This window comes from Coregonus clupeaformis, chromosome 29 (genome assembly GCF_020615455.1).
Source record: "Coregonus clupeaformis isolate EN_2021a chromosome 29, ASM2061545v1, whole genome shotgun sequence".
In the NCBI taxonomy this organism is placed as follows: Eukaryota; Metazoa; Chordata; class Actinopteri; order Salmoniformes; family Salmonidae; genus Coregonus; species Coregonus clupeaformis.
The window spans coordinates 32,266,423-32,285,397 of NC_059220.1; the positions used below are offsets into that span (position 1 = coordinate 32,266,423).

General features: G+C 40.7%; 1 protein-coding gene across 6 annotated transcripts in view; it reads left to right on the top strand.

The window, feature by feature from the left end:
* Window positions 1-18,751, top strand: part of LOC121545045 (myelin transcription factor 1-like protein) — a 93,924-nt gene extending 75,173 nt beyond the window's left edge. Inside the window, exons 8-18 of one of the 6 annotated variants that reach the window (XR_005996189.2) lie at window positions 2,291-2,497; window positions 5,464-5,585; window positions 6,806-6,874; window positions 7,188-7,250; window positions 7,388-7,471; window positions 9,632-9,853; window positions 10,057-10,151; window positions 12,704-12,807; window positions 13,971-14,078; window positions 15,392-15,454; window positions 16,196-16,223. Coding sequence is in view for 5 of the 6 variants with exons in the window: in XM_045209162.1 (XP_045065097.1) it covers window positions 2,291-2,497; window positions 5,464-5,585; window positions 6,806-6,874; window positions 7,188-7,250; window positions 7,388-7,471; window positions 9,632-9,853; window positions 10,057-10,151; window positions 12,704-12,807; window positions 14,139-14,282; window positions 15,392-15,454; window positions 16,196-16,336 (1,314 nt within the window). In the remaining variant the exon portion in view is untranslated. Of the gene's footprint in view, window positions 1-2,290; window positions 2,498-5,463; window positions 5,586-6,805; window positions 6,875-7,187; window positions 7,251-7,387; window positions 7,472-9,631; window positions 9,854-10,056; window positions 10,152-12,703; window positions 12,808-13,970; window positions 14,079-14,138; window positions 14,283-15,391; window positions 15,455-16,195 lie in introns of all 6 variants that reach the window. The other 5 variants (XM_045209162.1, XM_041855396.2, XM_041855397.2 and 2 more) reach the window with 5 other exon arrangements.
* Window positions 18,752-18,975: the final 224 nt, after the last annotated feature.

Here is an 18,975-nt window from a genome sequence, read left to right on the forward strand (position 1 = left end):
TGAATGCGGTCTTAGTGCCAGCATTGGTTTGTGGTGGTAAATAGACAGCTACGAATAATATAGATGAGAACTCTCTTGGTAGATAGTGTGGTCTACATCTTATCATAAGGTACTCTACCTCAGGCGAGCAATACCTCGAGACTTCTTTAGTATTAGACATCGCTGTTATTGACAAATAGACACACACCCCCGCCCCTCATCTTACCAGACGTAGCTTCTCTGTCCTGCCAATGCATGGAAAATCCCACCAGCTCTATATTATCCGTGTCATTTGTCAGCCACGACTCAGTGAACAAAATATATTATAGTTTTTAATGTCCCGTTGGTAGGATATTCTTGATCGTAGATCATCAATTTTTTTTCAATGATTGCACATTGGCCAATAGAGCGGTGGTAGTGGAGGTTTACTCACTCGCCTATGAATTTTCAGAAGGCAGCCCGACCTCCGCCCCCTTTTCTCCGTCTTTTCTTCACGCAAATGACGGGGTTTGGGCCCGTTCCCGAGAAAGCAGTATATCCTTCACGTCGGACTTGTTAAAGAAAATATCTTTGTCCAGTTCGAGGTGAGTAATCGCTGTTCTGATGTCCAGAAGTTATTTTCGGTCATAAGAGACGGTAGCAGCAACATTATGTACCCAATAAGTTAAAAAATAAGTTACAAACAAAGGGAAAAAACTAAAAATAGCACAGTTGGTTAGGAGCCCGTAAAACGGCAGCCATCCCCTCCGGCGCCATTGTAGTCACCATTTGTTGGAGTGGCGGCAACGATATAGCAGCGGGGGCACCGCTGCTAAATTAATGTAGGTGAAACACTGATGTCTATCATTGGTCTACAAAGGCTGATTCTGTTTTGTCACCATAATAGAGTCAAACGCCCACGACCCTGAATCAGGTCACATATTGTCCAGAGCATGAAAAAATAACTAGCTAGAGCTATATGCACATTACTCATTTTAATGCTATGGCCCTTTTAAAATAAGCTCTGGAAGCACACCCCAGTACCCCAGCCTCTGAGCCCAGAAGACTATACAAGACTATGTGCGTCACAGAGAAGCGGGACCGGGGTTTTGCTCCACTGGAACACAGGGAGAATCCAGCCTAGGGGGAGTGTCGTGTGGAATCACTGTTAAAACAGGCGTGCCTTCGCTGGAGAGGGGGAGAGGAGAAGAGAGGAGAGGAGGAGATAAGAGGGGGAGTGGAGGGGGTTGGAGTTAGGGATGTTAATGAGGGCAAGGGAAGGGTGACAAATAGACCTTACCCCTCCCCTCCAGCCCCCATCAAAAACAGGGCATGATTCTACTGAGCACATTTTCACCAGATGCATTACATCAGTGGAGGCTGCTGAAGGGAGGACGGCTCATATTAATGGCTGGTATTTACATTTACATTTTAGTCATTTAGCAGATGATTTTTTTTTGGACAAAGATATTTTAGCAGACAGTTAGCACATACATTATTTTTATCGAACCCACAACCCTGGCGTTGCAAACGCCATGCTCTACCAACTGAGCTACATCCCCTGCCGGCCATTCCCTCCCCTACCCTGGACGACGCTGGGCCAATTGTGCGCTGCCCCATGGGTCTCCCGGTCGCGGCCGGCTACGACAGGTATGAAGTCAATGGAGAGGTATCAACCACATGGAAACCATGTTTTTGATGTGTTTGATACCATTTTATTGACTCCATTCCAGCCATTATTATGAGTCTTCCTCCCCTCAGCAGCCTCCACTGCAGTACATGGATATTCAGCTAGGTAGGAGAGGGAGGTAGAGTATGTTGGACGATTATTCAAGCCTGTCTGTGTCCCTGATTGTTCTGGTGTATTTATTGTGTTTCTGGTTGACTAGCAGCAGTCCCCCTGCAGCCGCCCAGCGTTGCCCTCCTGCCAACCTCTAACCCCAGGGACGGAGGCAGGAAGGGAGGAAGAGAGAGAGAGAGAGAGAGAGAGAGAGAGAGAGAGAGAGAGAGAGAGAGAGAGAGAGAGAGAGAGAGAGAGAGAGAGAGAGAGAGAGAGAGAGAGAGAGAGAGAGAGATATGGTGGGATTAGTGCAGGATCACTAACTTTGCTCCCGGTGGTCTTGCCCTTTACCACTGATGACCCTGTCTCTCCCATCAGTCACCATGCCTTTTTCCTACCAGATGGAAATATTGGGAGAGTTATGTAATCACATATATAACAGATATTTTAGCTGAATGTTGCTTTGCCTTTCTTCTCCACTCTCTTTCCTTCCAACTTTCCTACCTGTCTTTCCTCCTTTCCCTGTCTATCTTCCTCCCTCCCTCCCTCCAGAACCCAGACCTAGAGGTGGATGAGAACGGGACATTAGACCTGAGTATGAAGCAGCGTCTGGGGGGTGGTGTAGGTGCGGTGCTCACCCCCCTGGAGCCCATGTCTCCCCAGCGCCAGGCGCTGATGCGTTATGGCATGGGGGATGACTGCTGGGACCTACCAGTCGACTACGCCAAGATCAAATGCATCGACGAGGACAGCAAAGAGGTACTAAAATGAGAAGGATGATGATGATCAGATGATGATGGTGATCACTACTCTAACCTGTAACTCGTATTGTGGGATGAGGTTATCCTATCTTTCAATGACTTTCTATAACATTAGCTTCACAGTCAGCATTCAAATATCATGCATATACACAAACAGCTTGCTACTGTACATACACAACCGGTAAAAAGTTTTAGAACACCTACTCATTCAAGGGTTTTTCTTTATGTTGACTATTTTCTACATTGTAGAATAATACTGAAGACATTAAAATGATGAAATAACACATATGGAATAATGTAGTAACCAAAATAGTGTTAAACAAATCAAAATATATTTTATATTTGAGATTCTTCAAAAATAACATTTACATAAGATAGAGATCAAAGGGGTAAACATGAAGCATGAAAGCCTTTAAGCTCATGTATACATGCATGCACACTATGATATAACACATATGGAATCATGTAGTAACCAAAAAAAGTGTTTTATGTTTGAGATTCTTCAAAGTAGCCACCCTTTGCCTGATGACAGCTTTGCACACTCTTGACATTCTCTCAACCAGCTTCATGAGGTAATCACCTGGAATGCATTTCAATTAACAGGTGTGCCTTCTTAAAAGTTAATTTGTGGAATTCCTTTCCTTCTTAATGCATTTGAGCCAATCAGTTATGTTGTGACAAGGTAGGGGGGGGTGGTGTATACAGAAGATAGCCCTATTTGGTAAAAGACCAAGTCCATATTATGGCAAGAACAGCTCAAATAAGCAAAGAGAATTAAGAAAATAGTAAAAATAAAGAAAAACCCTTGAATAAGTAGATGTTCTAAAACGTTTGACCGGTAGTGTACATCTAACATTAAGATTCACAAAGGCCTACATACAGAAGTCCCCCGCTGCATTTTAATAACACCCATCCATTTGGCATTCCATACAGTACCTACTGTGTTTCACATCTGTCCAACCCAAGCCATCTGTCTCCAAGGACTTTCTGTTGATTCCTTTTTGTATAAGACTCCCATTTCATGTTGAGGTTATTTTTAACACCAGCCCAGATCTCAGGTTGTTAATTTCCATCAGCATCACTATACAGCAGACAGAGGTATGCTGTGTCTCTCTGCTATTCTCCAGAATGAATTATGCAAATAAATATTGGGAGGGAATCTAAATAGCTCTTCTCATCAAAAGACTGCAGGAAATCAGTGTGTGTCGGCGTCTACGTGTGTGCACGTGAGCGTGCCTGCGTGTGTGTATGCCTGTGTATGTGTGCCTGCTTTTACGCTGTAGAGGATCTTGCAAAATGACCCAGCCCAATGCTCTTCAATGTGTGCTGGATATATTTTCCTGTCTTTAGGGGCATTACTGTACACAAAGGAAAATAGATGGTTTACATCAATAGTCCTGCCCCGCCTGGCTGCCTGCACTGTAGACAAAGCCAGCCTTCAGCCAGACTCTAGCGATCTGGGACTTCACCACAGTGCCATCTAGGGTATCTGTTAAGTACTACATTAGAATGCTCAGCCAAACCCCTAATTCTGATTCCATTGTGTTGAGGGCAATAGGCATTGGGAAAAACAACATAGTGAAGCCTACTGGAGCACAACAGAGAGTCTCACTGTCAGTTTTCCTCATATAATCCTGTAAATAGTCATGCAAATAGATAGCTCCAATCTAGTAATATGCAGCACTTAATAAAGACTCCAGGGTTTTTCGTCTAAAGAGATAGCCCTGATGTTTCCAGTCTGTCGTGGTAAGAAGTTCTTTACTACGTCAATCCTCAAAGAATGCTTTATATACACAACAGCATTTCCAGTCTCCTCATTCAGAGTCTCTTCTGTTGATTCGCACACACTCAAACAAATTGGCTTAGGTGCTCTCAGGATCCATACAGCGGTACTGTAAACGGCATTATTTCTACTTCCTGAGTGCTGCGTTCTCTCCACAGCCCAGATTGACGGTATGGCAGAGCCTCCTCAACCACCACCTTGGCAGCCCGCCAGGCAGGCGCAGCCATTTGCATACAAATTGAGAGAGCAGAGTGCCATTGTGTTTTAAAGAGACCTGCTTCTAAAGCTCTGAGAGTGCCAAGGCAGTTCACTCTCTATTTATCTGTGTGTGTGTGTGTGTGTGTGTGTGTGTGTGTGTGTGTGTGTGTGTGTGTGTGTGTGTGTGTGTGTGTGTGTGTGTGTGCGTGCGTGCGTGCGTGCGTGCGTGCGTGCGTGCGTGCGCGTGCGTGTGTGAGGCTGATAATCCACCCTCTGAAGGTCTGAGTAATACCTCTGGTTAAGGAAGTAGGCATTCTTCCTCGCCGAGCCAGTGACTTTGCCACCAACCGATTGTGCTCTAAGTGGGTATTTGTTGGTGTGTGTCTGTGTCTATTTATGAGTAAGAGAGAAAGACTGAGAAAGAGAAAGAGCTTAGAATGACAAGCCACTGAATCCTGAATGCCCATCTGTCTCAAATCATACCGTTGATTTTCCGAAAGACAAATGTCACTGTATTTCAGTCAGATTTGATTTTAAATGGAGCTGAAGTTGATGTGAACCTGGCTGCTGCTCTTCAACACTAATATAAATGATAGAGGACATACTTTACCTTGTGCCCCTCTTCTAGCGTGCTGGTGGCCCAGGGACAGCTTTAAACTGTAGCTGGCAGCCACAGGCAGCCTGATGGGCCGTGCAACCCATGCCCTCTGTCTCCCACAGTGCAACTCCACAGATAGTTGGTCTGTCAGAGCTGTCAATTTCAATTCATAGTCCCACTCCGTCCTCGCCATCTTTTTGACTGTGTGTATCTCTCTTTGTCTCTCCCCATCCCTCTCTCTCTCCTCTTTTCTGTCTCTTTCTCGCTCTCGTCCCTCTCTCTTATTCACCCTCTCATCCCAATCTCTCTGGTTCCCCCCCTCTTTCTCACTCATCCCTCTCTCTCATCCACTCTTTCTCTCGCCTAAATCCCCCTCTTCATCTAGCCTGATGACCTGGACCAGTTCCGGGATCTGCTGGAGGAGCGAGGTTACTCTGGTGATGTCACCATGCACAGCCCCAAGCCCAAGTACGCCCAGTGCAAGGAGAGCAAGAAGGATCTGATAACGTAAGACTGACCAGGAGGGGATATGTGTGCATGTGTGTTACAGGAGGTTGGTGGCACCTTAATTAGGGAGGGTGGGCTCATGGAAATGGCTGAAGCAGAATGAGTGGAATGGTATCAAATACATCAAACACCATGGTTTCCATGTGTTTGTCATTCCATTCGCTTTGTTCCGGCCATTATTATGAGCCGTCCTCCCCTCAGCAGCCTCCTGTGGCTTGTGTGCCCTGCTCCCATCTGCTTTTCTCCCCCTCCCTCTTTGCTTTCCCTTCTTTTTTGTCTCTGTTATTTTCCTTGGCTTCAAAGGAACCACCCACCTCTTCTCCTTTGCATGCTACATTTGCAGTGCACATTTCTGCCAGCTTTTCATTTGATCCACAGCTCTTCAGCCAGTGTATTGATGGCTTCTTATGCTTCTCTTATGTTGATGCTTTATCGTAATAAAACATCAGTACCTCTTCATGTTGCAGCTGCGCCCTAGAACGGGGTCCAAAACAAACCATTTTTGCAGACAGTGAAGCTAAACTGGAAACAATGAAAAAACTAATCAGCCAACAAAAAAACATAAACAAACCTTCTATTTCTTTATTTTATGTTCCTCTCGTTATGGTTTCATTGTGTCTATTTCTCTGGTGACAGATGCCCAACACCTGGGTGTGACGGGAGCGGTCACGTGACTGGCGATTACGTGTCACATAGAAGGTGTGACTTCATTTTCTCCTGGTGGAATAAGTCTCTTGGATTTATTGTTTTCAGCTTACCTCAACTAACCTGTCAGACTAATGCAGCACATCTCTGTGTTGACCTTTTGAGTAGGATTACAGTTAACCTTTTGAGTCCAAGTGCAGTATCATCATGGTACACATAGGCCTACCAGATACCCAATAATTGTGTCAAGGAATCTACCCAATGAAATTGCAGAGCATTTAAACAAAACAACTGTGTTCTACACATGCTATCACCGAATGCAGTTGTTCAGAGAGTTAACACTTTTATTTACTGACCCTAAGTCCCCCCTGCACTCGCATCATGGCTTTCTTGCAATTCCAGTCTTGTCAGTGTGTGTGTGTGTGTGTGTGTGTGTGTGTGTGTGTGTGTGTGTGTGTGTGTGTGTGTGTGTGTGTGTGTGCGTGCGTGTACAGTATGTGTCTCTGTCATCCTGTTTCAGCGGTGGGTCCTCTCTCTTGTTGGCCTCACTAACATTGTCCTGATATATCTTTCAGTCTCTCTGGCTGTCCTTTAGCTGACAAAAGCATTCGAAGTATGATGGCCACCAACTCACAAGAGCTCAAGTAAGGCGTGATATGTTTCATTCTTATGTTTCTTTCCTCTTTTGTTGATATGAAAATGTATGCACTCACTAACTGTAAGTCGCTCTGGATAAGTGCGTCTGCTAAATGACTCAAATGTAAAATGTAAAATATATTGTAAAAAAGGTATCATGTATCAAACAGGTTTTAGTTCCTCAGACAAAACTAATACACTCTACTGACTGTTACAGTGAAATACATTATCGATGTGGTACAGAATGAGTGTGTTTTTTAGTGTGTCCATCAAGACCTGTTGATTACTGTAGGCCCTGATTCGCTGTGCTTTCTGTCCCAGGTGCCCGACACCGGGGTGCGATGGTTCTGGGCATAATACTGGCAACTACGCATCACACAGAAGGTAAATACACACACACACACACACACTTGTCGTTCCTCACACAGGCAGTAGACTGGACACAGACCTCTCAGGCTGGGTCAGAGTCATTCTCTGTGTCTGTAATATTTGTCATTGATGTGGTTGCCTTTCCTCTGCAGTCTATCAGGGTGTCCGCGGGCCAGGAAGAGTGGGATCAAGATCACACACAGTAAAGAGGACAAGGAGGACCAAGAGCCCATCAGGTTAGCCTGCCATGAATGAGACGTGGTCTCCCAGTGTTTGAGTGTTCCCAAACACCTCTCAAAGACTCAGGGAACTACAGGGCTCACCCATTTTCTAGATGCCCTTAACCAATGACACTTGATTCCCTTAACTGACTCTTAGTGTTCTTAATGTTACGTCCCTGAAAAAGGGGAGAAATAATCACGAGAGTGATACGGTTATATTTCCTCACTGAGAACTTTAGTGTAATCATTTTACAAAAGTACCACATTTTACAGAACAACAGATCTACAGGAAATATATAGTTTTGTAGGGTACAAGGCTTATTCAAGTCACAACAGCATTCACTGTAATTCACTGAAACATATATACATTTTTCAATATAACTGTCAAGCACAAAGTAGCTTTAGCTCAGTAAACCATAACTAAATGTATCAACAATGTCAATAAAGTGTTTGAAACACATTTTACAAATAACACCGCAAAATATATTATTAACAATGTACATGTTCATTCACAATTAACATAAAATGGCAGCTACTCTCAGTCCGAAGCTATTCTTCGCTGCAACCGAGCGGGGCTCCACTCACACACGCACATATTACACTCTGCAAACTTAACTCTAACTTACTCAAGATGTTACTAAAACACACCTTAAACACTCTTGACATGTTAGCAAGTTATTACATTTAAATTAACTCTGTTTTATATCAATAATGTACCTGAAAAAGGGGAGAAATAATCACGAGAGTGATACGGTTATATTTCCTCACTGAGAACTTTAGTGTAATGAGGAAAAGACCGCGATTTCCCCGGGAACTTGGGTGGAGACCAGAGCAATCGATCTCAGGCTCATAGATTAAGAGCATTTAGTAGATCACAGATGAACACTTTTACCCTTAAATTAGGCACCACAAAATAAAGTAGTCAATATAACGTTTACGCATTCCTCTTTCAATTTTTACCCTTTGTACGCTTGACATTAATTTTAACATAATTATGTGAATTTTATCAATCTCTATGAACTAGTACTGAATGCATGATCTTTTTAACCTTAGATATTTTAAGATCCTCACATACCATGAACTTACTGATACTTTTTAGTGTATAACAGGCTATGAGTACTTCCTTTAACCTGTCACATTAACACAACATTTCAAATGATTAGATTGAAACAGATCTAGGCAACCCCCAGTCTACCATGGTTTTAGAAGGAGGGTTGTCCTGCATAGGGTTCTGCTGTGTATAGAGATACAGAGACCGCTAGCTTAGACAGAGATTGATCTGGATTCTACCTAAATCCTCTAATGGGCTTTTCTGGCCACAGCTCTGCACTCCCATCGATTTCTCTGTGGTGCTGAAAGGAAACCAACACCCTGGCCTGTCTGTGTGTCAGTCTGTCTGTCTCACACGGTCAGCCAAGCCAAAATAGGTTTTCCCACACATCTATCTCCACTAAAACAGCCCAAATGAGCATTGGCTGGTGGAGGCAAGTTATTGGACTTAGAGTCAAACTTTTTTCTTTCTGAAAGCATTTGGAACTGTGTTGGGGTTTGGACCAGTTTTTTCTGCGTTATTTCAGGGAAGGGGAAAGAGATTCTGACTGTTTCTGGAAATAGAATAAGCCTGATAGATAGATTAACAAAACCAAGGGGAGTTATAACCATAATCCACTGGGGAAATATGATGGGTTGAAACATTTGCAGCTTCACTGGATCTGATTAGCCATAGTGCTGACTGCTGATTTAACATTGACTCACTTTAATCTGTGTCAGTGTGATAAACTGCCATAGGGACAGATTAGACCAGATCAGACCAGATTTAAGGTGTTTTTATTTATATTTAAATTGGAGGGATTATATATATATAGAGAGAGAGATTTAGATATAGATATAGATATATACTGTATTGTCTCTCATTATGAATAATGGTACTCAAAACCCAAACAAAGCCATACTGCATTCAATTCTGTAATGATATTTCCATAAATTTAGGCACCCATGAAACTATATGTGGTCCAACTTTACATTACATAGACCACATGGCATTGCAATAACTATGTAATTACACAATTCTTCCTGACAATGTATCCTGATCAGGAAAAACTCTGGGCCCTTGTCAGAAAGAAACTCCAGTCCCTGGTTATTAGAATAACCAGAGCATCCCTCTGCCATCCACAGGTGTCCGGTCCCGGGCTGTGATGGTCAGGGTCACGTGACGGGGAAGTACGCGTCTCACCGCAGCGCATCGGGCTGCCCCCTAGCTGCCAAGCGACAGAAGGACGGCTACATGAACGGCTCCCAGTTCACATGGAAGGCTGGGAAGACAGACGGCATGTCCTGTCCCACCCCGGGCTGTGACGGCTCGGGCCACGTCAGTGGGAGCTTCCTCACGCATCGGAGGTGGGTCTGGGTCCTGCATCAATATCCCATAATGCATCCTCCCTTTATCCCTTCCCTGATGTAATCACTGATCTGACATGACGGGCTTTGTGAAAGCTATGTAGTGGACCCAATGCTTTCACCTATCCAGTCCGGTTGTGTGTGTGTGTCTAAATAAAATGTGTACTATTTGTGTGTAACTATTTTCTCGTCTGTTCCCCTAGTTTGTCAGGCTGTCCGCGTGCCACGTCTGCCATGAAAAAAGCCAGACTGTCTGGACTGTCAGAAATGCTAACGATAAAACAGCGCGCCAGCAATGGTAATGACTGTCACACACACACAATGGAGCCAATCAGGAGAGTGTATGTGTAATGAGCTTCTGATTAGAATCCCAATCTGATATAAAGAGCCAATCAGGAGTGTGTATGCGTAATGAACTCCTAAATAAAATAAATAAATAAAATAAAAATGCCATTTAGCAGACGCTTTTATCCAAAGTGACTTACAGTCATGTGCGCATAAATGGTATCCCAATCTGAAACAATGGTTCCAGGACTGCCATACAGCAATCACAGAAATCCATACAGCCTCTACAGCCTCTGAGCTAGCAAGCTCGCCAGTGACAATTAGTCTATTCATAGATGCGGTAAAGGAGTCAATGGAACGCGGATGTTCCAATGACCAGATTGGCGCACATTCAACAAATCTGTTCTAACAAAGTGGATATTCGTGAAATCCGTCATTATTTATGTAGTGTAACAGGCCCACAATTTCGCTGCATTACATGTAGAAGTTGTCCCTTTTCAGGTTTAGAAGAAGTGACTGCGAAATGCTAACTCCCGTTCGTATAAGTTGGTTAGCATAGCTAGCATACAGAAATCATTGATGGTAGTCAAAGTTGTTTTGAACTGTAATGCAGTTGCTTGGTTGACATTCATACAAGCATTATATTTTTACCTCAACATATTGTTAAGTACACATATAAACAATAGCCTAAATGTTGACACATTTTGCTGGAGGGCAATGAGGTTCACTCAGGATCTTTCCCCCACGGCCCTTTCCCTCATGCGTTTCCATGGCAATTCCATTGTTTTGGTCGAGTTCCATTAACCTCTTTACCAAAGATTTTTCTAACTAAACCTCATTGTTCTATCTGTGTCTTTACCGCATCTATGGGTTGCACCTCCGTCATTTGGTCGTGTCGTTGCCATTGTTATCATCGTTCTACAGACGCTGCAGACATACTGATGCCCAAAGTAGAATGGGAGTTAATGACTGTTTCGTCTAAAATAGATAAGCTAACGTTAGCATTGCTAGCTATTTTTGACAAACTTTGCTAGCTAATGACAACATTGCCATCTACTTTAGACAGATGGCAATGTTGTCATTAGCTAGCAAAGTTTGTCAAAAATAGCTAGCAATGCTAACGTTAGCTAGATAACATCCGGTGGTCTCCCCTCAATCTGAGTTATGTAGCTAACGTTATATTGCATCTAAAGTCAATCTGGCGACATCAAAATGATGACAAAAGGTTGTCCTACTAATTATTTGCCTTCTTTAGAAATGTAATTGTATTTCTTTCTTTAACAATATTTTATTTTTCCTTTTCTTTATTTTTTTCTACAATCCATAAAAAAATTTAAACAAACTTATACATACAAACGACAACTCACAGACACCCACAAACAATGACCACATCTCCTCTGCCCAGACCCGCATTTTCACACCCCCATCCCTAGTGCCTGCATTACTGTTTGTCACTTGTTCTTAAATTGTACATTTTTTTTTTTCTCGGTCGCCCATGCTATTTCAATATTTCTATAATAAATTATTTGAATTGTCCATTGTGTCAATGATGGCGGATTGATTGACTTCCACGTTTTTTGTATACTTATTTTCAAAATGAGTGATGAGAAAAAAAATCGTCCAGCCCATTGGGTATCTCACTACCCCCCATATGTCATGTCTAGAAATTAAAAGTGAGTTTACATTGTTATACTTCTGACAGCCAACTTTCTAGCAATTTCCAAACTTCATAGCATTCTCAGACAGCATGGATTATTAAGTGATTATTAGTTTTACACTTGAGACATGACTCTGCCGTTGTGTTATATAATTTGTGAATTTTGTCTCTTGTATAATACATTCTATACATTAGTTTATACTGGATCAAGCATACATTTTCATTAACTGTAATTGTGTTAGTTATTCTCCAACTTTCCCTCCATATTGTGGCAACATCAGTTATTTTTCAATCTTGGTTCCAATAATTTATATTTTTTTTCAAAGAGATTGTCAGTTGGATATGCTTTCTGCAAGGTTTTGTAGATCTTCTTTATCACATGAACATCGTTTTCTGACTCAAATAAGATTCCCTCAAGGTTGTTCTGATGTCTAAAAGACTTAAAATCGACATTGATATGTAACGTTTAAGTTGCATGTATTTGAAACTATTGGTCAGTCCAAAATGACTTCTTAATTCTGTCATGGAAATAAATGTATTTCCTGTTACCTAGTCATTTACGGTTTCTATGCCTTTAGTTTTCCATGTGGGCCATTTTATCGATGAATTCTGAAAAGCTATCCAATGATTATTCCATAAGGTTCTGTGTCATTGTATTTCCAAGTCATTGTAATGCACTTTTGATGATCCAGTTGACAGTGCATTGAGTAGAATGCTCAGTCTGGCATCAGATGAATGTTCAAAACAATATTGTGACGAAACGTGCAACCCATTAATAAAGATACCATCCCTTTGCCTCTATCACACTCTCATTCACCCACCACACTGACAGATTATTTTAAGTATTTTGTTGGGTTTTGAGTGGGTGGCAGTTATCTAATAATTGTTCTCTGTATTATCTTTTGAAGGAATCGAGAATGAGGAAGAGATGAAACAGCTGGATGAAGAAATCAAAGATTTAAGTGAATCTAATTCACAAGTGGAAGCAGATATGATCAAACTTAGAACACAGGTAAGTCAGTAGTACCATGCCATTTGTTGACTTGAATATTTGACTCATTTCATGCTTACCGTTCAGTTTCTACTCATTGTGGCACACCATTCTGCTATTGTCAGAGCTCCTAGACTCTCAGTGTGTGTTTGTAGCACAGCGTACACCTAAATTAATCTACCCTCCACTGAAGCACTCACCAGAAATGTGACTCCAGCTTGGAAAAATCTGTCCAATCGTCATACATGATCTCCCATCAGTGAAACACATCCTAGCATATCTCACATCTGGGAGAATGCAGTGTAACAAAGTGGGGCATTCCTAATTATAAAGCACTTTTCCTCTGGGGTCCTCTGCGTGCCAAACACAGAGAAATAGAGAGAGCATAATCACTCCCAGCCAACAAAGTGGATCACCCAGTCCCCAATAACATCCTACAGCTCCAGTAGAAAGAGAACAGGAGCAGCAGCTTCACAGCTAGTATAATGGGTTTCTATACAACTATTTGTGTATGTGATCTGCAGAAGCTTAAAGTCAATATCAAGAATGCATCAAACACTCATTTCAAATCCAGGAAGGAAGGAAAGAAAAGAGCTTCACAATATGTTAAACTACAGTTTGCCTTTTTGTTAATGCATGCAAGTTTGATCTCATTTTGGAAATACAGGCTGTATTCTAACCTGTAGTAGACTTTTGGAACTCAAACATTTGAGCACAACAGTGCATTGGAGGCAGATCCCACTGAGCAAAAACTGGTTGAATCAACATTGTTTCCACATCATTTAAAAAACAAAAAATCTACATGATGACGTTGGATCAATGTGGAAAAATTATTGGATTTGCAAAAAGTCACCAATGTGTCTATTTTTTACCAAACTTTTAACCTAAATCCAATGACATAGTAAAATATTTTGTTGATTTCACGTTGAATTTACATTAGTTGACAACTCAACCAAATGTAAATCAAAACTAGACGTTGAAATGACTACTGTGCCCAGTGGGATGGCATATTTGTGCTAAGATTGAGTTCGAAGCATGTGTTGGAATATACCCCACAGAATTTGAAGTACATTTGTGTGATTGTCAGTGTGTTGAATTGCATCTGTCCATGCCCATTCCCATTGCTCTTCACATATGTTGCTCTGTTGCGGTTACATCCATCTCTCCATGTGATGATGCCATAGACATGGCTGCACGCCAGCCAATCAGCCGTGAGTTGTGGCGTGTCTGAGGTGTGCCGCTGCCCGTGGTATGTGAACTGCACCCTGTGTGCTCCGCTGTAACAACCACAGGTAAAAACCACCACCTTTACTGTAACCCTCTTCTTCTCTCACGCTCCCTCCCTTCCCTAGATTACCACAATGGAGTCTAATCTGAAGTCAATAGAGGAAGAAAACAAGGTGATTGAACAGCAAAATGAATCTCTCCTGCATGAGCTGGCAGGTCTCAGCCAGACACTGATTAACAGTTTAGCTAATATCCAGCTCCCTCATATGGTAAGGGAACACCAAGAACAACAACCTGGCAAGTTCCTATAAGCAAACATACTGTAGCATATGAGTTGATTCATTTATATACTCATCTATGTACAGTATTTATCTATTCATTATTTACATTTCTGTGAAGCCCTTAAAGACCCAGTTTTGTGCATGCTGAGTTGAGCAAGGGCGTCAAGCCTAGATGAATGAAAAATAGGTTATTGCTAATTTTAGCCAAACTGAAAAGGGGAAGTTTTATATGAGGCTTATGTTATCAATTAGTGGTCAATTTCTACATGCAGAGACTTACAATGGTGACCAAACAACAGTCTGCTGATAATGTTTTCTGATATCCAACATATAGACAGATTGGAGAGTCAGATGATTATAAAATATTGCTATCTACTGTAAATGTTCTCAGTGCAATGGAAACTTAGTCTCCGCCATTTTGACACTCTATCTGTAGCTATAGGCTACTATGTTTGCAAATTCAACAAACTAACTTCTTGATTTTCATAGTGTGATGCTATAATTGCAGGTCTGTTTTTACTGTAGGGCTAAAAGTATTTTAGGGCATGCCAAAAACATAAGCATCCATTTATACTTTAGAAAAAGAAGGACAAAATAGCACGGGTCGTAAAGCTATGACTGATGCCCGTGTTATTCACAAATGGCCATTTTGCAATTTTCTTATAAGCCATAATGCTGCCATTTATCGGGACCACCCATATGTAAAAATTTATGCACGCATGACTGTAAGTCGCTTTGGATAAAAGCGTCTGCTAAATGGCATATTATATTATATTATTATAGTTTGAATTTTAAAAACTAGATCTCTTCATCTAAAAATGTGTAACCTTTGTATGTGAACACAATAAGATATCATTCCAGATGCTATGATCATTCTGACTATGTTGTGAGCTGGATTCAGTTGCAAGCCCAATTCACTACCACAGATGTATTCTTGTACTGTATGCTTTGCTATGTCTTGCCTTTATTTATTTCAAAGATACATTTTGTTAGATGTGCTGTTGGTACTGCAGATAAAATCCTACCATCTAGTGATTGTTTGAGAGAGTACCAGTAACTAGAAACCAACTAACAGTAACTAACCTTTCCCCCCATAGAAACCGCTTGCACACAAAGAGGCTCCCATTAGAAATAACAGCTGCTTACAGATGCATCAGATAGTAAGACAATCATTCATCATATTCTTATTCTAACACTGCTTTTCTTCTCTTTATTTCCTCATATGGACACTATGATATACTACTAGTGTCAGAGCCACCATAATAGTCAATAGAGTTAGTCATGTGTCTGGTTCAGAATCTCTCCCATTCATGTCCTCGTAATGTCTTTCCCATGTCCATCTGTATTTTATTCATGTGACCATGTCTTTTTCCCAGTCATCTTACATCTCTTGATGCGATTTTTATCCTGAATCACATCCAATCCTGAATTTCCCTTTTTTCCAAACTTTCTAACCACAATGATAATCTATTTGAATGGAAAAAGCTGGTTTTAGCGAAATGAAAGTGCACTTGTTGGTTGCAAAGTGCATGTACATACAATGCGTATAGACACTGCAGCATGACCCTATTTTCCCAAAGTGGACATCGCTGCATGACATCTTACTCTGTGTGGATCATCTTTGTCTAAAACCACCACCTCTCAGCCTTTGAACTGTGGCAAGAGACCTTATTTAGATGACTATCATTTTTAGAGCAATTAAATATGAAAAGGCCCTTTCACAGGGCTAGTTCAGAGAATAGTTTGTTTCAAGTGGTTTTATCTCTGGTAAATGGTTAAACAACTGTTTGTAAGTCTAAGCTCCTCAAAGGATGACTTTAGAGTTTTCTTTAGGCCTGTCTTCTGTTCTCTGTTTATCACCTCTTTTTCTTATGATCTCACTTAATTCTGGTGTTCCACAGGAGCCGATCAGCGATCAGAACTTTGATGCTTACGTGACCACGCTAACAGACATGTACACCAACCAGGAGCAGTACCAGAGCCCTGAGAACAAAGCCCTGCTGGAAAACATAAAACAAGCGGTGCAAGGAATCCAAGTGTAGCCCAGCCCACTAGCCCAGCAAAAGCCAGAGCTTCTTCTCAAAGAGGAGTGAAGGAAAACAACATCCACAGGAAAGAACTAGAAGTGACATAATTGGATGATGCCTCATGGTTTGCTGCTGTAACTTATCATACAGTGTTAGATATAGATTTTTGATCTTCAACAAAAGAAATGTTATGCTTAGAAAACTTCATAATGATTTTTCTTTTTGGTCCTGCTTTGAAGAAAAAAAAGTAAATGGCAGAATAGTTTTTGAAGACATTCACATTTTGTACGTTTTCATACTGTATGAGCTGACATAGTGTGATGTAATGTTTCTAGCTGCTCATGTATGCACATTTTTTGTGTATATTTCTGAACAGTAAGCTGAATAACATAGGACTTTAGTTCTTTTTATGCTTGATGATGAAGACTTTTAGATGAAAAAGCTGCTCTGGACAGTGAAAACAAAACAAAAACAATGAGGGAACTGCAAGGAGGTAGCAACTTTTCAATTATCTTTTCCTCAGTGGATGATTATGGAATTCTAAAGATGTTTTTTCTTCTTCTTGTGTGCAGATTGTTGAATAGCAAGACTTGGTTGCAAAGTACCTTTTTTTTTTTAAAACCTTTTTTAAAGGTTGGTAGCTGAAGGTGGGGACATTTTTAATAGGTGTTAGAAATGAGTATGGAAAGAAACTGACTTGATGTTTGTATGAATGTTATAGTTTTATTGTAAACATCATGACACGGAAACCCAATGGTGGAAATCCCATTGTCTTGAAAAGGACTATTCACGCTTGATATTTTGTGTTGGTAGACACCCATTGTCATTCAATCAGCAACAAGGTGATGTATAATGGCAATAGAGTATAAAGGCATCTTTCTAGCATTTAGTAGTAGTTCTGGTTCAAATTTCAAAACTTCTGTTGCTAGAATCGGGGCAATGTCTCAGCAATGTATATCTAAATCAAATGTTTATAATAGATATGGGATGCAAAAAAAATGTTTGGGTATATGCAATTACCTGTTTATAAACATAGGGGGGGAAACAAATAAATATTTTTACTATAGGTAAAATTCAAAATATTATATAAACCTTTCAATACAAAAAAAAGTGTTTAAGTTGGACATTCAGTTTTAAAGATGAAAGATGCTTTACGAGTTCCACTTTCTTTACATAAAATTTTGCACAAGGACACCTTTGTTTCCATGTTTTGATGTTTCTGCAGAAACTAAAGCAGTACCTGAGACCATAAGCGGAGAGTAACAAGAGATTTGTAAAGAGTATTTATACTACAGTATGAGAAAGAGCGGGACTTACAGGGTCATTGTCCCCACTTATGTGCCAGTAGACTATTTGCACTTGTCCTACAGATACTATCCTAACATGCGGCGGCGTGCAATTTCCAGGTGTTTGTTTGAAACATGATTGGAGCAAATAACTGCTTGAAGCCAGTAGGTGATGAATTAGTTCCACTGAAGGAGACTACAGGGATTTGAATCAGAAATTATGATTATAACCATACCAGTAATACTCTATTATCAAATGTTAAACAATGATGCTATTTCATTTTGGTATGTTATATGACTATTAAATAATCCCCAGCAGCACTTTATATCTAATCACTGTACAAATTAAATAGTAAATCAATTAAAGGTTAAAAAAAAAGAATTGAAAAGACGGTGTATTGTCTTTTAGTTGAATTCTGAATGGGGGGATGCAGTTTCATGTCTGTATGCGGCCCCTCTTTCTGTTGTGTTATTAGTTGTTAGCGACCATGTTGAGAATTTGCCTTTTTAAGAGCTAATGCAAAGGTGCTTGTCGTTCACCTGATCTCATCTATTGTACTTTTACGTCCTCTTTTAGGGCTCCTTTCTCAATGGCTGAATATGCCTTTCTCCACAGCATCGTGTCTGCAGCTTTTTGCCAATATAGTAACGCTTTCAGTAGAGTACTAGCTAGTATCAGTTCTTGAATTAATTCTCATTATCAGTACAATGGAAAGGGATTTAAAGCACAAACCGGCTGCTCATCTACCGTTGGTACATAAAATCACATTTGAAAAAAGTTATCTATGAATATTTACATAGGGGACACATATTAGAATGCTGAATTTTCATATAAATTATTGTGAATTAATCAGAGTTTATTTATTCTATCTTATTCATTTTGAGGTTGGTTTAAGTATTCATTAAGAAGACAGGATTTTGTATAAACTATTGTGCTCTCTGTGGAACTGAAGTTTAATTTATTTTTGTACTACACAGCATGGATTTGTTGACATTTTAATTTTGCTATAAATGTGTGAGATCACAAGTTGCTGTGATATTTCATTTTTAAATTGTGAACTTTGTAAAAATTTTGTCATGCTAGATGTTGACACATCTTACTCTGAATAAAGAAAAATTGTGTTGCCACAGGCCTGCAAGCTTTGATGTTTAGTCATCATCCTTGTTCATGCTTTCAATTCATTTTTGGAACTCAAAAAACATTGCATTCAGTGAAAGGCTGCGTTCATTCGCAAGGGTTTTTTCATTTATTTTTACTAGGCAAGTCAGTTAAGAACAAATGCTTATTTACAATGACGCCTACCCCGACAAACCCGGAAGACGCTGGGCCATTTGTGCGCCGCCCTATGGGACTCCCAATTACAGACG